General features: G+C 57.6%; 1 protein-coding gene across 1 annotated transcript; it reads left to right on the plus strand.

Moving 5' to 3' along the window:
* The first annotated feature begins 12,606 nt into the window (after positions 1 to 12,606).
* TEKT1 (tektin 1) lies at positions 12,607 to 21,457 on the plus strand. The gene is made up of 8 exons (XM_082704568.1): positions 12,607 to 12,744; positions 13,723 to 13,929; positions 15,659 to 15,824; positions 17,579 to 17,707; positions 18,028 to 18,171; positions 18,569 to 18,791; positions 20,693 to 20,889; positions 21,192 to 21,457. Exons 2-8 carry the CDS (start codon positions 13,740 to 13,742, stop codon positions 21,397 to 21,399), a joined length of 1,257 nt encoding a protein of 418 aa, XP_082560694.1. The 5' UTR covers positions 12,607 to 12,744; positions 13,723 to 13,739; the 3' UTR covers positions 21,400 to 21,457.
* Positions 21,458 to 22,939: the final 1,482 nt, after the last annotated feature.

Consider the following 22,939-nt stretch of genomic DNA (forward strand, 5'->3'; position numbering starts at 1 on the left):
TTGCTCATGGTGTTGTAGTCCTCGGCGTCGTGCTGGCATGGTTCAGGCTCCAACCACTGGCAGATAACAGCTCTGGAACCCTTTCCATGTGTCCCCGCCCATCTCCAAGCACCTCGCTGTTTCCCTCGATGGTGTTCTGGGCTGACCTTTGACCTGAACTTGGACTCAGGCATTGCTTGGAGAAATCCCAGCCTCTTTCAGCCGGAGCTCCTAGGTATCCGTCAGGACACCGGCTCTGGGTGTCCTGCATTGAGGCCCCTTCGGTGACCATAGCTAGGACAGTCGGTGTCAAGACGCCTTCAGGGACAGCAGTCCCTCGATTCAGATCTGACACCGCGGGATTCACCGGTCCTGCTGTCCTGCCCTCCGCTCTGTGCTCACGCTCCGCTCTACATTCTGATTCCCAGCAGTGTCCCTGTAGGGACGCATTTCTTCTACGAGGCACAGCTCAAAGGGTCACGGTCTGAAGCCGATGCCTGCAGCCTTCTCCCCCCCTAGAGGTGGCCTCTGGGCGCGTGGAATATGGGATTCAAGGACTCACAGTTACTCCTTGTATTTGAGGCACAGAACACTGGATTCAAAGTTACTCGCGTCACTTGTTTTCTCTCTGAAGTCCCCCTGTAAATTGGATACGTGGTTAGGTTCATTTGTTTCTATTTGTATTCAATCGAGGGTTTGGTTCCATTAGTTTGTTTCATTTTCTGGAGGTGACACTGTTTACCTAACTCGAAAGTCCCAGCTGTATTGATGGGTGTTTCTCTTCACGTCCTTTGTCCACTGGTCTGCTTTAGCTCTTGGTGTATCCACCCCGCATGTCTGTCTTTCCCTCTGTTCCCCCTCCCACAACAAGAAGCAAATGCATACCTGTTTTTGACTTTCTTTCTTTCTAAAAATATTTTATTTATTTATTCGGTGGAGAGAGACATAGCGAGAGAGGGAACACAAGCAGGGGAAGTGGGAGAGGGAGAAGCAGGCTCCTTGCGGAGCAGGGAGCCCGATGCAGGACTCGATCCCAGCACCCCAGGACCATGACCTGAGCCGAAGGCAGAGGCTTTTAACAACTGAGCCCCCCAGGCGCCCGTTTTCCATCCTTTCTTACGCCACAGATCGCGTGGTGTGTCCTCTCTTGGCGCGTCTTCTCTGTGACCTTGCCTCCCATTTTTGTGCAGTGGTGTCCTCCCTGGGACGGCACGGCCGTGGGGTCCTCCGGTGCATGTGTGGCTGTGAGCTTCCCTCGGGAGCGTGCGGCCGTCGTCTGCAGAGCACGGCCTGTGCGTGTGAGGTTCACGCTCGTGCCGGCGTCTCTCAGCAGCAAGGTTGCTGGCTGGAAACTCAGGGCTTGAGCGCGTCCACAGGGCAGAGCTGTCCTGTGCCCCACGGGAACGTGTGAGATGTCCCCCCAGTGCGCGCTGTCAGCCGGAGGGACTGCCGGTCCCCGAGGCGGCATCAGCGTTGTTTCCGTCTACGCTTGTCTCACGAGGGAACACGAGCGTGTTGTGTGCATACACTCGTGCGTCTTCTCCCATGATCCTTCTCTTTTCATGTCTGCGTCCATCTTTCCTTCATCCCTCTTGATTCTTTACGTGTGAGGACGGTTCCTGTGGTTCTTCATCTCGGGTTCCGTCCACTGTGCCCCGGAAGGGTGTCTGGCTCCTATCACTTTTCACTCAGATCACAACCATCACCCCCGAAAACTAGCCCCTGTTCTCTGCACGAAGAGTCATCATGTCACCTGCACCAGATGGTCCTTGTGTCCTCAGCACAAGTGATCGCTTCACGGGGCCGCAAAGGCCACCTGACCCGGCCCGAGTCCAGCCCCAGCTCTCCTGGTTGCGCTGTCCTCCTGGTCCACCCAGCTGTCTCCCACCCAGTACCCAGGGCTCAGTCTACACGTCCTTCAACCAGGAAGGTATTCCCGGATACCCTCCGCGCCTCTGCTGGTTTTGCTGCCTTACACACGCACTGCTGTATTCGATCCCCGGACCACAGGTGCCTGTCACAGTAGGGGCTCCGTGAGTGTTTCGAATGTATATGCTAATGCGACAGTGTCCCGTCAGGTCAGGAGAACCGGCTCCATGGATCCAGCCCACCTTTCTGAAGGCCAAGGACTTCCCTTTGAATAAATCAGGCACCACTGCCTTTCTTTCTAGCGGCACATTCTTATTCAAGCCTGCTTCCCTGCAACCTCCAGAGAGTCCCTAACGCCGGGTTACGCTGGGGTCGGTGTTGGTTTACTCAGCAGGTGCTAATAAATGAAGCCGGATAACGAGCTGTAACTTAGCTTCTCCGGGCTTGACTGGAGCCTCTGCTGGGGAGGACGGTCAGATTTCAGCCCCCAGGGTGCAGGTCATTGCCTTGGAGGAAGGAGAATTCTTAGTGTCACAGGGAGACCACCATGTCCTTCCCTTCAGTCCTGAGATGGGAAACACAGAAAATCCGACTGGTTAGAGCAGAGAAGTGCTGGGAGCCCAGCCAGAGACCCCACAACTGGTGAGGGGACAGTGGACTGGGCCACCTCTGCCTGCCCCGACACCCACAGATTGGTTAATGGTGGAAGCACTGCCCTGTGGGGTGCACAGAACACTGTCCCAGCATTGTCGGGCCCCTATCCCTGCCGCCACGCACGCTGCTGCTGTGGAGGTAGGGGTGTCTGCTGGGTCTAAGTCTGGGCTGGGAGCAGGTGCACGGCGGTCCCTCGACCGGGTCCGCTCGCCTGTCAAAACTACTCCAACATCATGGCCACCACTGTGAGGCACGCTGGAAAATCGGGGGGACATCATTTACCAGGTCACACTGTCGTGTTAATAAAGGCTTTGAAGTGACCAGAGCAGGTCCTTCGTGTAGCTAACTACACATCGGGGGTCGTTGGTCACAGTGTGCTGAGGGTTGACAGATCTGCCGTGACCTTGCCTTCCGGGCTGTTTCCCTCCTGTCCCCACGCCCTGTCCGGTGCCCTTCTGCAGTCTTCTTCCCGGCCAAGGAATTTCACTCCAGTGGAGATCTGTGTATTTCTTTGTTACTTTATCCAGAGGCTTCCACTGACCTGAACTGAGTGACTCAGGGGAAACGGGGTATTTTCAGCCAGGGGCCGTCGCAGCTGCTGTATCAAGTGTCTTTGGGCCAGTGGATTTCATGACAGGTGTGTTTTTATTCAGGAAAACATAATGCACTCGATTTAGAGGGTAGACTTCCCTTCCAAGCACATGGCCCTTTCTCTCCCCACCCACCCCACCTGCCCATGGAGCCTGAGGTGGGGGTGACCACCATGTTCCCTGCAGACGACCCTGAAGCCACGCGCCAGCAAACCCGTCTCCTCTGGGCTTTAAGGGGTTTGTGAGCTTCCCGGGCCCCCCTTCCCATCTCCTAAGTGGGTGCTGGTCCTTCCCCATGAGCCTGGAGGGCTGGGGGCTTGCTGAGGCCTCCCGGGGCTGCACGCTGGAGTCCCTGTGGGGGAATTTGTTTGGAAATTGTTTCCTATATCCTTTTAAAGTCAATTTTACTGAGACAAAATGAACACCCTTCTAAAAACTAATTTAGGCAAAGTAATCCATGTGCACAGAGTAAACGGGGGAACCGACCCCCACGCCTGCCCAGGAGGTGTCCTCTGGGTCCTCCTTCATGGATTTCCTTTTGTATTTACCCGTGCTTCTGGACGACATTGTTCGACTCTTGTTTGTTGCATACTTCTGTGGTTTCTCACAGTAGGCGGTGGGCGCTTGGCTCTCTCACTCTGCGAGAGAGTGCAGTAGTATCACCGTGTGAGCTAAAGCCGCGGTCAGGGTCTGCTTTCCACTGGCTCTGCAAGTAATGTTCGACTCCAGCCCTTCCCCCGCTGAATTTCTCTCTCCTTCCCCCAAACTGCTGTGGCTTCAAAACACGGTCACGAGTCCTGTGATTTCACTTCCGTCAAGAGGGGAAACAGATCCCTGCTCTCCTTGAATACGGCGCCTCGAGTCTGGGGAACAGATCTGCTGGGACTGGGTCATGCGTGGGGCGTGTCCGTGCAGCGCTGGGCTGCCGCATGAGGGGCCTGGCCATGTGGGGCCCCCGTACAGGGGAGACGGTGTGCAGATTACAGGGGGAGAGGGATGTCTGCACCCCGCCAACTGGAATCTTCAACGGACCCACGTGAGACGTGCGTGGCTGAGCCCGGTGAACCGCTAGAACCATGAGAGCTAATAGTAATGATAACGATGACGTGATCGTTGCTGTCTGTGCACCGAGTACACGTTGACTGGTTCCTCAGTAGTTATTAGAAACATTGTCCCCCATTGACAACAAGTTCAACCTTCCAGTTGCCCAGACCCAAACCTGGGAGCTGTTTCTGACCCCCTCCTTCGGTCACACGTCGTAGAAACACTTGGGCTCGGCCTTCAGAGTCCACCCAAATCTGAACACCTCACGGGGCATCCAGGGTGAGCTCCCTGTCCCAGCCCCTACTGCGTCCTGCCCTGGAGCATGGCAGGCACCCCCCACCTCCCGCTTTATTCTCAACACGTCAGGAGGAATTTTCCTTCCATCAGGGAAGTGAGGGCACACGGCTCTCAGCACAAGACCCTGCAGCTTCCTGGCCCCTAAGGACCACTGACTTTGCCCTCTGCCCTCCTTCCGCCTAACCCTGCCTCAGGCCCTTTGCACGAGCCATTCTCCATCGATTTGCTGGAACCAATCATTACTCTGTGTCTGTGACTTGCTTAGCATTTCCCCCAAGCACTTCAGTGTTTCCGGACGCTATTCTCCACACCGCGGTCACGCCGTCTCCAGCAGTGGTCACCCCATGTGTCCTGACAGTGCCAGCCTGTGGGAGCCTGCGAGTCCCGTTGCCCATCCTCATGCTGGGTGTCCTTCCTCACAGGCGGGCACCTGGCCGGAGCGGGTGTGAACCTTCTCTCTGCTCTCATGCCTCACCGGTCCTTGCGCCAAGACGGTTCAGAGACCAAGTGGTCGTCCACAAGAGTTATCTCCCTGCGTGTCCTCTCTTTGCTCAGGGTCCCCGAAGTTTCCGATGATGAAGTCTCGGCGTGAGTGTGTATTCCTCGTGTCGGGCGCACAGTGGGGCATTCCAGCCTGGAGACACCTGGTCTCTGTTCTGGAAAACCATACCATTTAGGCCAGAAGCCCTTGGCGGGACACGAGGCTTCTGGGACTGGTCCGCATGCTCACCTTTCCTCAATGACTATTTTTAAGTCTCTTTGTCTTTTGTTTTATCTTCCAAACTTTCTTGTTAAGTGTTTTATTCTCATTCTCCTTCAGAAATGCATCCCAAACTGTTTTCTTGGTAAGTCTTTACGAATGTCATTCACCTCTTGATTGCTGGCGCAAACGTCTTCACTCCTCGGGTGGGATGCTCCAGAGGATCACATTGCTTCCTGTCCCTGCCCATCCCTGTCCTCTGAAAGCCTCTGTGCTGGCTGTGTGGGTCTCTATCTTCAAGCTGACAGTGCGCAGTCCGGGGCACCCCCTCTGCCTGAGCCCAATCCCCTGGGCAGGTGGGGGAGACCAGGTTGGTGGGGAAGCTTGACCGCGGGGGGTGGGACGCCTGCACAGGTGACATCAGAACTGGGAGTCCTGTCCCTAGGGGCCGGACAGCCTCCTGGGCACCCTCTACTCTGGCCAGGGGGACAGGCAAGCCTGTGAGGCTGTCTACACAGCGTTAGAAGCAGGAGGAGAAAGTCCGTTACCTTGATTTTCGGGCTGTGCCTCGAGCGTTCTCGCTGTTGTGGATGCTGGGCCTCCCATGTCAGAGCCTAGAGGCCGGTCCCCTCCCCTCACTGGGGCCCCCAGGCCTCTGCGTCTTCCAGGCACCCAGGGGACCCGCTCATCCTTGCTGGGGGAGCAAGCAGCCCGCCACGCTGTCTCAGAAGCAGGTTGCCTTTTAACACCTGAGTCATCTGCGTCACTCGCAGAGAAGGGAGCGTGGCTGAGACAAGCGGTGTGCAGGCAGGTGTGCCCCTTTGCTCGGTGTACATGAGACTCCCCGGGTGGCTGGCCCCTCTCGCCCCCGATGGGCACCGTGCCCAGCTGGCGGGGTCTGCAAAGTCGGGGGGTGAGTGGTGCCTGCCGTGTGAGTGCTTGCGGGTGTCAATCACATGTACTAGTGTAATTTTGGGATGTCCTCGAACAGGGGCGCTGGGGCTCAGAGGAACAGGCCTGCCCTGTGCCCCGAAGGAGCAGGCTTCTGGGGGCTTCTCCTGGGAAGTGCAGCGGTCCCTGGGGCTCGGCTGGGGCTGGGAGGATGTGGGGCGTCTGCTGGTCTGGGCAGCTCTGGCTCTCTGTGTAGCTGACACATGCGGGACCCCAGCTCAGCCTGGAGCTTTCTCTGTCCCTGGAACAACCCCGTCTCTCTGCAAATGGTCCCCGTGGGCCCCCTCCTAAAGTTTTCTTCTGTCCCTCCTGCCTTTGTCCCGAAGAGACCCGGGTCTTGGTTCTGACTTGGTCTCTGATTGCCCAGAGGTAGCGTGGACGTAGGACCAAGCCCCAGCTCCAACCCCTGCCCTGCGCAGCTTGGCCTCGGCCCAGGGGCTCCGCCTGTCCCCGCAGATGCAGCGGCGGTGGCATGGGGAGGATGGGGCAGCCTGGCATGCAGTTTAGGGGCTGGCTGGCTGCAACTTTCCCCGGCCTCCCCTGCCCACCCTTGCGTGGGCTCGTTCATTCAGCATGACTGCGACTGCGCGGGACAGCGGGACGAGGGGCGGGTGAGGCTCTCAAAGGGCTGAGCAGAGGAAATGCGATCCGGTCGACTCGCTTGTGGCCTCCCAGGCCTCTTAGCAACAGCAGCACAGTCCCGGGGAGAGGCCCCCCTCCTCAAGGCTCTCGGTCTAAAGACACGTCCCCGGGAGTCGTTCTGTCACACGGATGCCCCCGCAGGCCAGCGTGGTCTTGGAGCCTGGCTGCGCTCCGGCCGGTCCCCCACAGATCTCTCTAGCCTGGCCTGGCCAGCTCAGGGCTCCCACACCCGCTCGGGCGTCCCCATGGCGGCCCCTTGTGGAGGGACAGGGTCCTTGCCTCAAGGCCTGGTTCCGTTTATTACTCAGAGCTCGGGCTGTCTGAACTTACCGCCGATCTGTATTTTTCACCAAACACTTCTAAAAATCACTTGTTATCTCATTTTTTAAAAGATTGATTGATTGATTTATGTGATAGACAGAGATCACAAGCAGGTGGAGAGGCAGGCAGAGAGAGAAAGGGGGAAGCAGGCTCCCCTCTGAGCAGGGAGCCCGATGCGGGGATCGATCCCAGGACCCTGAGATCATGACCTGAGCCTAAGGCAGAGGCTTAAGCCAAAGGCAGAGGCTTAACCCACTGAGCCACCCAGGACCCCCTCATTATCTCATTTCAATGCTTGGAACTAGGAGGCTTGGTCTTCCCAGCTGAGATGCTAGCTGCTGTGCTGCTGGGTTCAGAGGGCCGCTTTCATGGGAGTCCACGGCCACACTGGTGCTGTGGGTAGGGCAGGCCTCCCTTGGACACAGAACAACCGTCCTGCATGGGGTAGCACCTAGGACTCAGAAAGACTGCCTGAAATCTCCGCTGTGTGCTGGGCTCAGCCCCCTTTCCCCAGCTGGCTGTGCTGACAAAGCTGGGGCGGGGTGGGGGTTGGTCAGAAGAGGCCAGTGGGAGATCTGCCACTTTAGCATAAGGACTATTTTGAGCTGAAAGTCACTGGGCATCAGCAGGTCAGGAAAAGTTCTTCGCTTTCCCTTTATCTGCCTAAAAGCAGGTTGTCAGTCTTCCTTTGAAAGAGGTGCCCCCTGAAGGTAAAGGGGATTGTTATCACGAGATTGGGGGTCACACCAAGATGAATCTGTATCAACTATCAGTTGGTGCAGTTAAGGACGATCAAAGTTACTTTCTCAATAATATATAGCCTTTTCTTAAAATGGCACTAAGCCCCCAAGTCAAGCTGCTTCTTTGAGTTTTTCTTCCTTGTTGTGAAGCTCCCATGCATGTAAAAGCATTAACATTAATAAAAATGGTATGCCTGTTCTCCTGCTACTGTCTTTGCCTGTTTAATTTGCAGGTCTCTGGGCACTGTACATAAGAGGATACATGTTTCCTCTCCTTCAGCCCCAGGTGTGGAGTTGATTGTGACAAGGGCAGAAGGTGGGTCGGGGCAGCCTTTGCCCCACCCTCCAGGGGCACATCTTGCCACTGGGTCAGCCCTTGAATGGCACTACTTTACTCGGTCCAGCAGCTTTAGCCACGGCACCCCACAAATGGCCGAAGACAAGAAACCAACCATACAAAGAGTCCAGTGCACACTTGGCCCCACATCATCTTGACTTTCAAGCGGCTTGAGGTGCTCTATGAAATGTTAATCCTCTGGGGTGAAATCCAAGCCACTTTATCCTCAGAGCCCCCAGGGCCAGCGATGGCGGTGAGCCGGGAGGCACGACGTTTCTTCTCCTAGAGCACAAGGGATCTATTCAACACGCTCACCGCTGCAGGACAAAAAACTATTCTTGTTCCAGATCAACGGAGGGAACGGTCCAAGAGCGAAGACAATTTGAGGCTTATGTCCTGTTTCCTGTGCAAAAGTGAGCCCCGAGGGGAGACCTCTGGTGGGACACAGCAGGCACCTGCGAAGATGCAGCGCTTCCAACACTTCAGTTCTTCTGCAGCTGGGGGTGGGAACCCACAGGTGGACAAGCGCCCCTGGGGGGCTCGCTGCACAGGGCTGCCCACATTCCAGAAATACTTGAAGGCTTCTCAAGATTCGGTAGCATGCACCGTTAAAAATACCAAGAGCACGGGGTGCCGGGGTGGGTCAGTGGGCTAAGCCTCTGCCTTTGGCTCAGGTCATGGTCTCAGGGTCCTGAGATCGAGCCCCGCATTGGACTCTCTGCTCAGCGGGGAGTCTGCCTCCCCTGCCTCTCTGCCTGCTTGTGATCTCTCTCTCTCTGTTAGATAAATAAATAAAATCTTAAAAAAAAAACAAACCCCAAAACCAAAACACTACCAGGAGCGTAAGGCCAGACTCTTGAAGGTGAAGGTTCACTCTTGTGGTGAAGGAGAACAAACACATCCATATTTAACAACTCCACGGTCAACATGTAATGGAACTCACGATGAATGACATCGTTTTTCACCACGCAATAGGAATTTTAAACCATCTCTTAGAGCTCCCATGATCAGGTTGGGCTGCCCAAGCTTCTGCAGAAGGCCTGGCTGGCCCCTGTGCCCACCATGGTCCTTCGTCTTCTGGAAACTGGGTCTTTAGATCTGAATAGTCGATAACCTCCTCATCTAGAACAGAGACAGGCGCTTTGTCCGGATGTACTCTGTGCTCTTAGGGACCCGTTCTTTATAAACTCTGTTAAATACACAATTTATGTGGGGAAAGAATGCCCTTCAAGAAAAGAAAGCCCTCACACTACTTTTCCTGGAAAATTCTGGTATTTTCATTAGGAAATGCCATATAGTGTAAGCATGTTTTGTTTTTTCTCTTTAATTTTTTGGAACTCATTTATTTAAATAAGAAGATCGCTGAATGGTTATTTTGTTCTAGAAGTCCTTCTCAGTATGAGCCAGACTTGCATCTTTAAACCAATTTTGTGAATGTAATACATGCTGATTATGTGTTATATACTTTCCTATGACCGATGTAAGATGAAATAATGTCAAAACAATGATTTTTGGGGCGCCTGGGTGGCTCAGTCGGTGAAGCGTCTGCCTCTGGCTCAGGTCATGATCCTGGGGTCCTGGGATCGAGCCCTATGTTGGGCTCCTTGCTTAGTGGGGAGCCTGCTTCTCCCTCTCCCTCTGCTGCTCCTTCTGCTTGCTTATTCTCTCTCAAATAAATAAAGCCTTAGGAAAAAAAAAGAACGAAAAGAAAAAAAGCTCTGCTCAGTAATCCCTTCTTAATGAAAGACACTTTTAGGTGTCGCTCTGGGCTTCTGTCGTGCCCTCCTTCTCAGGTCCAAAACGAGGAATGTGGTCAGAGAGAAGTGACAAGGTCAAGGGTTATTGGCAGAGGCAGGAGCAGAAGGTCCCTGCCCTGTCTACACCCCCTGTGGCCCCAGGGCTCCTGCCACTCTCCTCAGCAGTTCATGTCAGCTCTTTGTGGAGGGCCTGGCGAAGTGTGCTATGATCGAAAGCTCTGGTTGCGGCTGTTTGGGTGCTGCAAAGCCGTCCTTCTCCATTAAAATCATCACCCCCCTCTGGTGTGGGAAGATTACATGCCATTTTGGACTACAGATAAACTGGAACAAGTCCGGAGGAGAGAGGGTGGGAGGGAAGCTTAGAAATGCCATCACCCCATAGAAGGGTGAAGGAGCCAGAGGAGCCAGCCTGCGGACTTCTTGGGGGAGAAAGGGCACGTGTTTTTGAATACATCAAGGTAACTCATGCGTAGGGAAACCAGATTTATTCTGTACGGCTCAAGACGTCAACTAGTTTCCGTGCGTGGAAACTACCGGAATGCTTCTGCAGCACAGGAGCCCCAGGAAGGACCGCCTGGGAAGGTGATGAGGTCCCCGTCGCAGGCTTGTTCAAGCACCAGGCAGCCTCTGGTTGCAGCAGAGGGTGCTCACATCAGGCCGCTTCAGACATGTTCCTTGCAACTCCGAGCATCGGATTCTCTCCAGAGGTGTTTCAAAAACTGAAAAGAAAACCTATGGATTGAAAACCCCCGTACTGCTTCCCCGAGGTCTTTCATGGCAAATGAAATAAAGGGGAGTAGAGCTCCAGCGCTGTGCACACGACGTGGCTGGAAACTCTGAGGTCTGAAACGCACAGCAGAGCAGAAGGCACGGGTCAGAACAGCGGCAGTGGCGCCGACCGGAAGAACCGCAGCTCCAGGGCCTCCCACGGTCTTCCTGCCCAGTGGTTCCTCTGTAACTGGAATTCATACATGTGTGAGATGACGCACGGTTACTGTCTACGCTACCAGGGACACTGGCTTTCCCCCTGTGACAGTCCTTTTCTAAAATAATAATGCTTACTGGTGAAAATGAATGCCTTTGAGTAACTTTACAGGTGGGTCCCTGACGCGCGGCTCGGTCGGTAATTAAGAAGTTGGCACCAGAATGACTTAGATTGGGGGAACACAGCTTTATCCGACCAACGGAAATCTCTAACTCACAGAGAGCTTCCGTGCCCTTAACCCTGAACATTCCCGCTGCTTAAGGTCTGGTGGCTGGCCAGCTGGGCAGATGTTAAGCTTGGTGCCAGGGGGTGAGTCCCTGCCTGCAGCCCGGCGCCAGGTGCTCGGGCTCAGTCCTGGGCTGGCTTGCCAGTACGACATGAGGTTTTTCTCTGGAAAAGATTTTCAGGTACTGCATTTACACCCGACTCCAGAGTAAATGGCAGACGGAGAGGTCGTTCTCCTTCCTTCCTGCTGAAGCACCGGAGCTGCAGCCGCGTCCGAGTGAGGCATGCAGAGCACGGTCCATCCGTGGAGACGCCCGTGGTCGCTCCATCCCAGACCGTGCCCGGTGCTTGGTACCCGGTGCCCGGTGCTCGGTGCTCCAGGAGGTCTCAAGCGTCTTCTCCCAGCGCTCCCACCCCGTGGGGCAGGGCGAGGTTACTGTGCACCCCGACGCAGACACGGCGGTGACCTGCGGTCATAAGCCACAGAGCTGGTGTCACTACTTTTGCCCATTCCACCGTTTCCAACAGTTCCACGAAGCCTGCGGACCTGCAAATCCGGGACGCCCCGGGGCGGGGGGCCTCGGGCCTGGCGGGCTCCCCAGGACACGCACCCTCCTGCTGCCCAAGTGCGGGAGCCCTGCGCACTCAGGAGCCGCGTGACCCCAGCCCCGTTCCCGCGCGCAGCGTCCCTCCGGGTCAGGGACAGACACTGAAGCTCCTAACCCGGACCCCGACTGCTGCCAAGGCGCTGCACGCTCCTTAAGTAGCGGCCCCGCAGGGGGCGGGGATATGAATATGCAACACCAGCTTCCCTGCATGCCATGGGACAGGCATCACTTAATATTCATGACGCTCTGCGGGGCTCGCTGGCACTCCGACGCCTCGGGAGACCTAGGGGCGGTCCTCACGAGGCCAAGCCTCCCCTGATTGGTTGTCCTTAGAGGGGAGCTGGGTTCCCATTGGCTGCTTTAAAGCGGTGACGCGGCCCGTCCTTTGGGCGGGAGATTTGAAAGCCCATTTCCCGGATTTCGGGCTGTGCGCACAACGGCCGCCGCGCTGTCCCCCAGTGGGAAGTTCCTTCATTTTCTCCGTGGGAGACGCACGGGTCCCACAGCCCTAGCGCACTCCCGGCGCCGCGCTCTCACTCCGGGTCCGGACAGCTGCTCCTGACCCCGGACCCCGACGGCTGACCCCCGACCCTGACCCTGGCCCCCGACCCCGGACCGCGGCCCCCGACCCCGACCCCGGACTCCGACCCCCGATCCCCGCCCGCCACCGCCCGGCCTCTCGCTTCTCCCGCCGCGCCGGACCGGTGGTCCCGTGTCCAGGCTCAGCCCACTGAGCCCCGCGGGTGCCGCGCGTCCGGGCTCGGGGCCGTGGTCGCCGTCCCCTGCCTGGTGTCTCGCGCGGGCGTGGGCGGCGGGCACCGCCGGGTCCCCCAGTCTGCCGCCCCCGCCGCCGAGAGGCCGCAGGGTCGCGCCTGCGCAGAGCCGCCGGTCCGGCCCCGCCCCCTTCGCCCAGGGGACGCGTCCCCGGTTGCCACGGAGACGCGCGGGTTAGTAACCAGCGGTTCTGCTCGAGCTGCTGCTGGGGTGCGGTGGGGTGCGGGCGCGGCCGGCGAGCGTGTGGTCCGCGGTTCCCGCAGGCGCTGCGGTGAGTGCAGGCCGCCCACCGCCCAGCCCCCGGCCTGGGCTCCCTGCCAGCCCCCGCCGGCCTCATCTCCACTCCGCGGGTGCTGCTCCGGGGTATTCTGAGCCCGCACTCGGAGGGCCGTGGGGGTGTGGAAGCCCCGCCGCCCTGAGGGCCGTGGGCGGGCAGCTGTCCCCGGGGGGGGGGGGGGCTGCGCGCAAGCAGGTGGGGTGGTGCAGAGCAGGTGCGGTGGGGTGGGAAGCAGGTTCCCTGGCGAGAAGATGGCAGGTGCGGTGGGGTGGGCAGCAGGGGGTACCCAACCACATACAGCACAGGCCGCCTTCTGGCTTTTCTTTGTCCTGCAGAGGGTTCGTATCCCCTGCTGAGTGGGCTCCATACCCAGCTCTGAGTGTACAGATACCACACAGGATCGTTCATTCAGAATTGTGGCTGGGTTCCTCTGTGCACAGGATGTCCTAAAAGTGAATGCTGCCTAGGCCCAGCCTTTCTGATAATTTTCTGACACATTTTTAAATGTGTGCCTGTGGTCACCAAAAGACACATCTGAGATTGGCATTCTCACAACAGCCCCGCACAGGAACCCAAATATCAGCACGCAGTAGATATGGGTGGGCGTGGCATAGTCACCGTGTCCTGCAGAAAGACCACAGCTGCAGACCGCAGCTCTGTGGGCAATGGGACAAATCTTACAGACATGACATTGAGTGGAGGAGTCAGATATAAGAGAACACACTGGGTGATTCTGTTTACATGAAGCCCCCAAATTCCAAAACTACATTCTAGTGGTTGTGCTGTGGGAGCCCTGTGGGAGGCCAGTGAGAGAAGGGAGCTGAGGTCAGGCTACACGGATGGTTCCTTCTGTGTGTAGAAGGTGGTGAATGCACCTTTGGGAATGTATGTCACACTAGAATAAAAACGGACGTAAAAAAAAGGACCAAGTGCTTTCGATGAAACTCAACAAGTGTCTGTCTTTGTGACCAGGACTTTGGAAAACCATTATGGCCAAACTGCTCCAACCTCCCCCCAAGTTCCTGCCCTCAGAGTGGCAGGTCGCTAACAAGAACCAGTACCACAGAGCAGAGGCCCAGCGGTCCCGGTCCGAACGCCTGGTGGCAGAGAGCCAGAGGCTTGTGGATGAGATTGAAAAGACCACGAGGAAGTCTCAAAGCGATGTGGACAAGAAACTAGGTAAGATGCGCCACTTGCTGCCTTTGTGCCCACACCTGGATGCCACGGGGAGGTGTGGCCACGGTGCCGTTCCGTTCCGTGGTCAGGAGAGGAGTGATGGAGTATCTTGAAATACTGGGGGAAAATGTGCGTTCTTCTGGTTCTGTCTCTGAGCTCACTGCCCTAAGACAGAGGACGCTAACCTCGCCTGCTTTGCAGCCTCCCTTGTTCATTCTCTTACTGATCTGACACCCTTACTGGACATCTAAGAGATGCCTGGGCTGTCCGTTCACTCTGGACAGTCAAGTTGCAAACCTAGACCTTGCAGAAAGAGGTCCCAGTTGGCACGCGAGGCTTGTAGCCTCAAACATAACCAAGCAAGGGTCAGAGACATTGGAGGGGCGCCTCTAACATGACAGACACCCGGACAGACCCACACACATGGCAGAAGAAAAGATGAGCCATAAAATATTCAGGAAATTTGGAGAAGACACTGCACGTAGGAAACAGACTCTTGAAGACCGCTCGGGGATGAGAAAGCATCCTTGGAGATTAAAATCATGAGCGCACAGTCTGCAAAACTCAGAAGAAGGGAAGGGGCGAGCGCAGGAGAATGTGATGGCGAGGAAGGGGGCGGTGGCAGGTGCGAAGCTGAGGGGGTTCCAGAACCTGTGACCATCATCAGCAAGCGGGAGGGAGGGTGGGAGGAGGAAGCGCTCCAGGGCAGAGGTCCCGGAAAGAAGCAAACCCAGCGGGTTCCTTGATGGGGCCGAACATGCGGGGGTGTTTGCAGCTCTGGCAGAACGTCCAAGGAAACAGTCCTGCGTCTCTGGAACGTGAAACAAAGACATGACTACCAGCCCCTGTAAAACCAGAAAATCCCACAAGAGGAGAAATAGATGGCAGCACGCCCCACAGCCCAGATGTAGACCCCATTTACGCATTTACGATCTTGTAAGCAAGCTGTTCTGTCGCAAGACGGCGATGCAGCCCCACAGAGAAGACGGGGCAGTGAGAGCGTGCTGTCCCAGAGCAGATCCTGGCTTTCAGTCACAGGGAACTGGTAGATATCGTCTAAACTGATCATGAGTGAGGAGCAGTGTGAGCACAGGCCAGAAGAAATTCCGGAAGTGTCTAGAACGTGATTGCTCCCGGGTTACCTGGGGGACTCTGACGGCCATGCCTCGGACTCTCTTGGTTTTGGCTCAGGTCATGATCTCAGGGTCATGGGATCGAGCCCCGTGTTGGACTCTGTGCTCAGTAGGGAGTGTGCTTGAGATTCTCTCTCCCTTTCCCTCTGCCCCTCCCTCCCTCAATCTCTAAAATAAGGAAATAAATCTTTTTTTTTTTTTTTTTAATGCATTGCTTCCAGAAAGCAGGAGTGGGTAGGGACAGGTCAGAGAGCTGCAACACTTGGGTGGGTTGACTTTTCAAACAACGTGTGTCTAGATCTTTGATAAAATTTAAAGTTATTAAAAACAGTGGTTTTTAAAGCCTTAGAGTCAACCCTTATGGGTGACGGTTGCATTAATTCATGGGCGATGGTTGCATTAACTGGATGTTGGTCTTGTAAGAAGAGATGCCCTCCCACCGTCCCCTAATCAGCACTTACAAGATGAAAGGGCCCCCGCAAAAAGAACGCAGCTGGGGTGGTTTGAGGGTGGTCTTTACGTTTCTGATCCCAGAAATGGCAGCATGGGGAGTGGGCAGACGTGTGTGTGATGCCGTGTGCTTGCTCCGTGTACCTCAGAACAGAGGCTCGAGGAAGTCCGGTTCTGGAAGAAGGAGCTGGACGACAAGCTTGAGCAGCTGGTGTACATCACAGAGGACCTGCTCACGTACCAGACCAGACTGGTGAACGCCCTGGAGAGCATGAAGGAGCCCCTGCATATCAACCAGATGTGCCTGGAGTACAGGTGGGAGTCACTGCTGTGGGGTCCCGCTGCTGGGGGCAAAGTGCAGCTGCGCCAGGTGCTGGGTCCCGGTGAGGCTGTGGAGCCCGTGTTTGGAGCCCGCCGTGCTGGGCAGTGGAAGGAGCTCTTCACACCTTCACTTAAATGTAGGTTGGGACTCGGTTTGGCTGCAGAGACTTGGAACACTATAAACTAAGGCTGAATTGAGGTAGGGCCATGCTCTGTCCCTCACAGTTAGGGGGTCTGCAGGAAGTCAGCGTGGGGCTGACGTGGTGTGGGTCTTCACTCCCCGGGTGACTCTGTGACTCCAGATGGCAGCCAGAGCTCCAGCCCTCCCCTCCATGCCCCAGCAAGTAGGAATAATTGGGTTTGCTAGTCCCCGTTGGCCCGTGCAGCCCTTTGACGGGCGCTTAGTCATGGGGCCACACCCGCAGAAACGGCCCTCGAGGACAGGTTCCCAGGGGACAAGTCTGCGCCAGTACGCAGAGCCTCACTGGAGCACTTTGGAACCCAGGGAGCCCTGTGCGTTGTCCTTTCCCTCCTTCAAGTCCTGTGAGTGGGACGTTCTAGGAGGAAGGACGCAGGTCCCCCTCCCCCTGCTCTCTGTCACAGCTCCCCCCCGACCCCGCGCGCCCAGGGCCTCTTGTGGCTGCCAACACAGGCCCCTACATGTCCAGTGCCCCCGCACACTGGCTTCTGGAAGAACGATTTCAGATGCAGGTTTCTACGGGTCATTCTGGGGGCCCAGAACTCTTTCCCTGCGACGCTGGAGCTGTAGCTCCTTGGTCTGGCCACTGAGGTTCGAGGTTTGTCAGGACCTAGCAGACTGAGCCCATGACCTCTCCGGGCCACACCTCACGCCCAGCAGCCGGTGGTGCCCAGGTGTGCAGTTACCTGCTGCTTCCTGAACCCGAGGCAGCTCCCTCTTCCTGGGAAGAGCAGCCCCCTCCAGCAGATGTGGGGTCTGTGAATCCCAGGGAAGGAGCAGGTGTGCACAGAGCCCGCCACCGGCTGCTCAAGTTCACACCCAGGGTGGTTGTGGGGGGCGGGGGTGTTGGGAGGGTGTTGGTGCTGCTGCCTCGAGCCAGGGAGGCACCATCTGTGCCTCCCCTGTTCCTTGCCACAACCCTGCAAAGGTGGAAAGAGTATCCCCATTTCACGGGAGAGGAAGCCTCCCCAGACCTCACCCTGGGGCGGGCAGGGGGTGGGGGAGGAGCCTTCTCGCCAGGCACTGCCCTGCAGGGTGGAGGAGTCAGGTGGTGATGGGTCCCTCCGGGGTTAAGAGCACGTGACCCCGACTGAATTACCTCCTCCCCTTGACTCCAGAGGGAAGCTGGGTATCGTGGCGGCCCCCGAAGTGGGGTGAGCGCCCGGCGGGGGAGAGTGGACGTTGCCTCATTTCCGCTGTAGAGCACCTTTCTGGGTCCAAATCCTTGGCAAACATCAGGATGAGCTCCTGTTTCCAGGAAAGAAACCCACATGTTCACAATTCTGAGGCAAACGAACATGCCCAATGACAGGTCAGAAGGAACAGCCTCCCAGAGTCACGGCCAAGTGAAGGGGAAGTGCGTCTGGCATTTTTCTGAGCAGGTGACCAGCAGCCCATGGATCTGGGCTCCCTGAGTTCTGGATATTTTGACATCTCACAGCCCGGCCTCCTGCCGGGTCGAGTCCCCCACAAACCCGTCGTCCAGGTAGCTCTAAGTGGAGTCAGCGTCCCAGCAGGCGCTCTGTGACCAGCCCCTCCTCTTGGCCAGGGAGAAGCGGGTGGGCATCGACCTGGTGCATGACGTGGTGGAGCAGGAGCTGGTGAAGGAGGCCGAGATCATCCGCGGGGTCATGGCCCTGCTGACCCGCACCCTGGAGGAGGTGTCTGAGCAGATCAGGTGCGGCTGTGTGCCCATCCATGGCTCCCCGCGGCCCATCCAGGATGGAGCCTGGGACAGGATGCAACCCGCGGTGTGAGGCCCACGTGACAGCGGCGCGCTGGCCATTGGGGGGGCGGGCACGGTTGGAGTTACCAGACAGTGAACTGGAGCCCTTTCCTGCTGGGGCTCGGACCCTCCCATCAGAAGGGTCAGGAAGATGTAGGTGGGTTGGCTAAGCCGTCACCCAGCGTCTGGGGCTGTGGGGGGGGGGGGCTGGGCCGAAGGAAGCATGTGCCGCATCCTGCACCAGACCTGGCACCCCCCGCTTCTCCCTGCAGGCTGAACCGCTCGGCCAAGTACAACCTGGAGAAGGACTTGAAGGACAAGTTTGTGGCCCTGACCATCGACGACATCTGCTTCTCCCTCAACAACAACTCCCCAAACATCCACTACTCGGAGAAGGCTGTGAGGGTTGAGCCACAGTGAGTGGGTCCCTCCTTGTGTCCCGGGCGGAGGGCAGCCCGCGGGTCATTCTGACACAGTGCTGAGTGCCCTGGGGTCCCCCTTTGGGAGCGTCTGATGTCAAATCCCTATAAACCTTGAGAATTGGTTTGCCTGCCTGTCGTGTTTTCAGATATCCTGAGGGCAAGCTGGTAGTTCCCGGGCTCCCCTTCCCACGGCCCCCACTCAGGGGAGGAGGTGGCACGGCTACAGGGACCAGGAGGTGGACCCAGCCCAGGGTCCCCACACTTCCTGTGCCCGGCCGAGGAGAAAAACCTCGGCGTCAGCACAGACTTCTGGGACCCTGTCCCTGTCTCCCCTGCCCGCCCTGTCCCACAGCCCAGGCACGCCTTGAGCAACTGATGGCTTCCCTTGCAGCTCCGTGAGTCTGGAAGACTGGCTGGACTTCTCCAACAACAATGTGGAGAAGGCCGACAGGCAGAGGAACAACTCGCTGGCCCTGAAGGCCCTGGTGGACCGGATCCTGTCGCAGACGGCCAGTGACCTGCACAGGCAGTGTGATGTGGTGGACATGGCGTTCAGGAATGGGCTGCAGGAGACCAAGGCTGCCAGGGACCAGCTGGCCGCCCACCTGGCCAAGGTGAGCTTGCTGGAGGGGGAGCTGCTGGCCTGGGCCGCCAGCCCTGGGCCTTGTGCTCTGGGTGGACGGGGGGAGGTGCACTCATGGCTCCCCATTCACAGCAGGGCATGGGCTCCCGGGGACCGGAGGGGACTTCACCCTACCCTGCGTGACATGCGGCCAGGGGGATGGAGAGTGTTGACATTCCTTGAGTCAGCTAGGTACCGCCAGCTTCCGCGAACCCCCCGCTGGCTCAGGATTCTGGCTCCTTGTGCCTCTCCATTCCCAGGGGTGTGCCAGGAAACTGGCATTCAGGAAACAAGTCACAAGGCAAGACCCTGAACTTTAGCCTTGGCAGGTTTCCATGGAGTGGACGCGACCATCACGGCTGGCTCCGAGCTGCCTGTTTAACGTGGGCTGGCCAGGTGTGGAACAGCTAGGCCACGGGAGCCAGCGGCCTGGGTCCTGAGCACAGGCGGTGGGTTCAGGGGGAGATGGGGGCAGGAGGGGCAGACAGGGGCGGCCGCACAGCGCAGTCCTGAGGACTGGACACAGCCCGGGGCGCCGTTCACCGTCTCCAGCAGTACTTTGCAAAAGGTGGAAGGACTTAGGTGAAATGAAAAACCATTGCTCTAGTGTGTTCAAAGTGTCCGTAACAAACGATGTCGCTCACGTTCATTTTTAAAACTGGGTGTTCAGGACCTGACGTGTATGCACTCCAGCCCATCTGGTTTGGGGCTGGTGGAAGGTGGCGCTGCCCGGGTGGGTGGCCTTGCTCTGTGGAGACCCCGACGCAGTTCTAGAGCAAAGCCTCTCTCTGGTCAACGTGGGGCCAGAAGAGAGCCGGCCGAGAAGGCCAGCCCCCAAGGCAATGGTGGGGGACCCCGTTTCATCTTTGGAGGCACATTTGTTTCCTTATTGGGTGAAAAGGAAAAGTTCAGACAACCAAATGCAACGTGTGGGTTTCCTTTGGATTCTAATGTGAACAAACCAACTCTTTAAAAAAAATATGGGGGGATGCCTGGCTGGCTCAGTGGGTTAAGCCTCTGCCTTTGGCTCAGGTCATGGTCTCAGGGTTGTGGGGTCGAGCCCCACATCAGGCTCCCTGCTCAGTGGGGAGCCTGCTTCTCCCTGTCCCTCTGCTGCTCCTTTGCTTGTCCTTACTGTCTCTCAAATAAATAAATAAAATCTTTAAAAAATATATGGGACAATCAGGGAAATTTGAATACTATAAGATATAATGTGATAGTAAAGAATTATTTTTTGGGTGTAATAAAGATATTGTAGTTAGGTTAAAAGAAAAGAGAGACCTTTTCTTTTAAAAACATGTACTCAACAATTCAAGACTAATGCAGTATAATATCTGGGATTTACAGATAATCGAGCTGACGGACAGGGTTGGGATGGGGGAGAACCTGCTGTGTATTGACCGTTGGTTGGGTTGATGAGGGGCACATGAGGGGCAGTAGCCTCTCTAGTTCCATTGGCATCTGGAAATTTCCATGATGCAAAGTTAAAACTGCAAAAGCTTAAGGAAGAAATAAAAATTTAAGCTACTTAAATATTAATCTAAAAACCCAAGTAATTTCTGAGTGATCTTTTCTGTGCACAAAGCCACCATCAGAGAAACCCCAGAAACCACTCGGAGAGACTCTTCAGGCTTCTGGGGGTGGAACTCAGGCCAGCGGCTGCTTCCAGGGAGGGGCGAGGCAACAGTGGCCAGTCATTCCATTCCACCTGCGAGGTTCTGGGGCGGGGGCAGCCCCTTGGTCCCCAGCAGTCACAGCTGCAGGGGCGAGAGGTCAGGCATGTTGTGGGGTCCCCGCTGGGCTGAGTGGGAGTCCCCTGTCGCCACCTGACGTGATCACCGCAGACCGAGCTTGAGCGCCACCAGCCTTCCCCTCCTCCAATCCCTCCTCAAGGTCATGGAAGAGATTGCTTGCCAGGAGAAGAACGTCACGGTCCTCGAGAAGGCCATCCTTGACCAAGAGGGGCCTGCCAAGGTGGCTCACACGCGCCTGGAGACCAGAACCCACCGGCCGAACGTGGAGCTGTGCCGCGATGTGGCGCAGTACCGGCTGCTCAGGGAGGTGGGCGAGATCGCCCACAATGTGGCCAGGTAGGTGGCTTGTGTGGGGAGCCTGCCGGCAGGCAGACAACATCTACACCCTCACAGGACCTGCTTCCCCAGGGCAGGCTTCCCTAACTGCGGCCACGCAGAAAGCGGGTCCCTAGCTACACTTTTCTAGAGCCCCGATCCAGCCGTTTAGGTAAAAATGCACCATTCTGAAGGTTGGGGGCTCTCTTGGGTTTTCTGCCTGTGGCCCCCAGTTTGAAGTCTGCCTAGAGGCAGAGAGGGAGGGGCAGGTGTCCACGGTCCATCCCAGAGAGAAGTCAGCGTCCTGTCTCTCTCCCCCGCAGACTGAAGGATGCCTTGGGCCAGGCCCAGGCGGAGCTGCAGGGCCTGCACCGCAGGCAGCTGGCCCTGCAGGAGGAGATCCAGGTCAAGGACAACACCATCTACATCGACGAGGTGCTGTGCACCCACATGAGGAAGTCCATCCCCCTGCGGGACGGCGGCGACCAGGGCCAGCAGGCGGGGGGCTTGCAGCCCGATGCTGTCTGCTGACGCCCCCATGGGGCCCACGCCGATTAAACCAATCGATTAAACTGGGTCACGATCCGGAGCTTGGCTCTCATTTCAGGGAGGTGGGGCTCGGGCCTGGTGGGGGTGTAGTGCTGGCTCGAGGGTCACCCGTCTCCCCGCACCTCCAGAGGACAGACTTGCAGCCTGGGGAGCAGTCCGCCGCCTTCCCTTCTGGACCCCGTGGGTCTGGATCCCTCTTGAGACTTGCCGTCTCCCTCCTCGTCACAGAGACGGGACATCCCTTGGCTGCTGTCCTCCGTCTTCCCTAGGAAACCGGCAGGGCGGGTGCTGCGGACGCAGACCCCACCCACTCGGAGTCTTACGGAGCTTAGATGGGAGCCCACCTGCCCCTGCAGGCCTCTTGGGGCCCATCTCTGCCGGAGAAGTGAAGTGGACACATGGGCCAGAGGCCGTCCAGCCCCCAGGAATCGGCGGAGCGGTGGGGCCTGAGGGGCGGGTGGGCCTGGCGGTGGCTGTGGGGAATCGTGGGGTACGGGGGTGGGGCAGCGCTCCCTGTTCTCCGTTGGCGGGGGCACCCGTGGGCCATGCCAGCTGCAGGGTGGGGACAGCAGGCCGGGAGGGGCGTACTGTTGGGGGGGCTTCCTTCACCCTCAGGAGGGCACGGGGACGGCTTCCACAGACCGATGCCCTCCTGAGCGTAAACAGAGAGGGCAAGTCTGCTGCTGGTCTCCGGGCCCGGGAATACTCCTTGGGAAGGTTCTGTTCTTTCTTCCTTCCCAAGTACCGTAAAGCCGGAGACACACACAGGCCCCCACTCATGCCCACGTTCAAGTCAGTCGTTGGACTGGAGGCTCTGGAGGCCACGGGGTTGAGGTTCCCGTGGGGCTCCGTGGGCCTGGGCGGGCTCTCCGCAAGGGTCCTGCCCACGTCATTTCTACGTGGTGTCTTGAGGCACAGATAGTGTCTGCCCTGGTCCTGACTCCCAGGAGGTTTACCATCAGGGTGTTCTTACTCCAGGGAGTTTGTGCTGTCAGCAAGGGGAGCCCCTAACCTGGGTGGGGAGGCCTCTCCGAGGCTGGGGACATCGGCCTCATGGCCCCACCCCGGTGCTGAACGTCCCCTCCCTGGAGCGTCACCCTTCCCGGTGCTGAGCATCCCCTCCCCCCCACCGTGTTGCGTGTCAACCCCCACCACCCCCGCCCAGTGCTGAGCAAATACGCAGCCCTCTCAGGCCCACAGCACTGGGGACAGCCCTGGGTGCTCTTCTGCTCTGGCTTGGAGGTGTCCCAGGGCCCCTTCCCAGCTAGAGGGCAGATCCGAGTTTGCGCTGCTTGTGGGACTGTGCAGGATTATGGGGCCTGTCCCTGGGGAGGTGGCAGCGGGGGGCGGGGGTGAGGGTTCTGCAGACACCCTTTCCTGGGGACCCAGCTCGGGGAGCCTCAGTGCTTCACTGGGCTGGGATTAGCCCCGTCTTCTGCCTGGGGTTTGGCCTCCACAGCTTTCTCCTGGCCTCCCAGGGCTTCAGCTGCCCCATCAGTTAAAAAGAGGCTCCTGTGGTCTA

The sequence above is a fragment of the Mustela nivalis genome, assembly GCF_964662115.1.
Source record: "Mustela nivalis genome assembly, chromosome: 17".
Lineage (NCBI taxonomy): Eukaryota > Metazoa > Chordata > Mammalia > Carnivora > Mustelidae > Mustela > Mustela nivalis.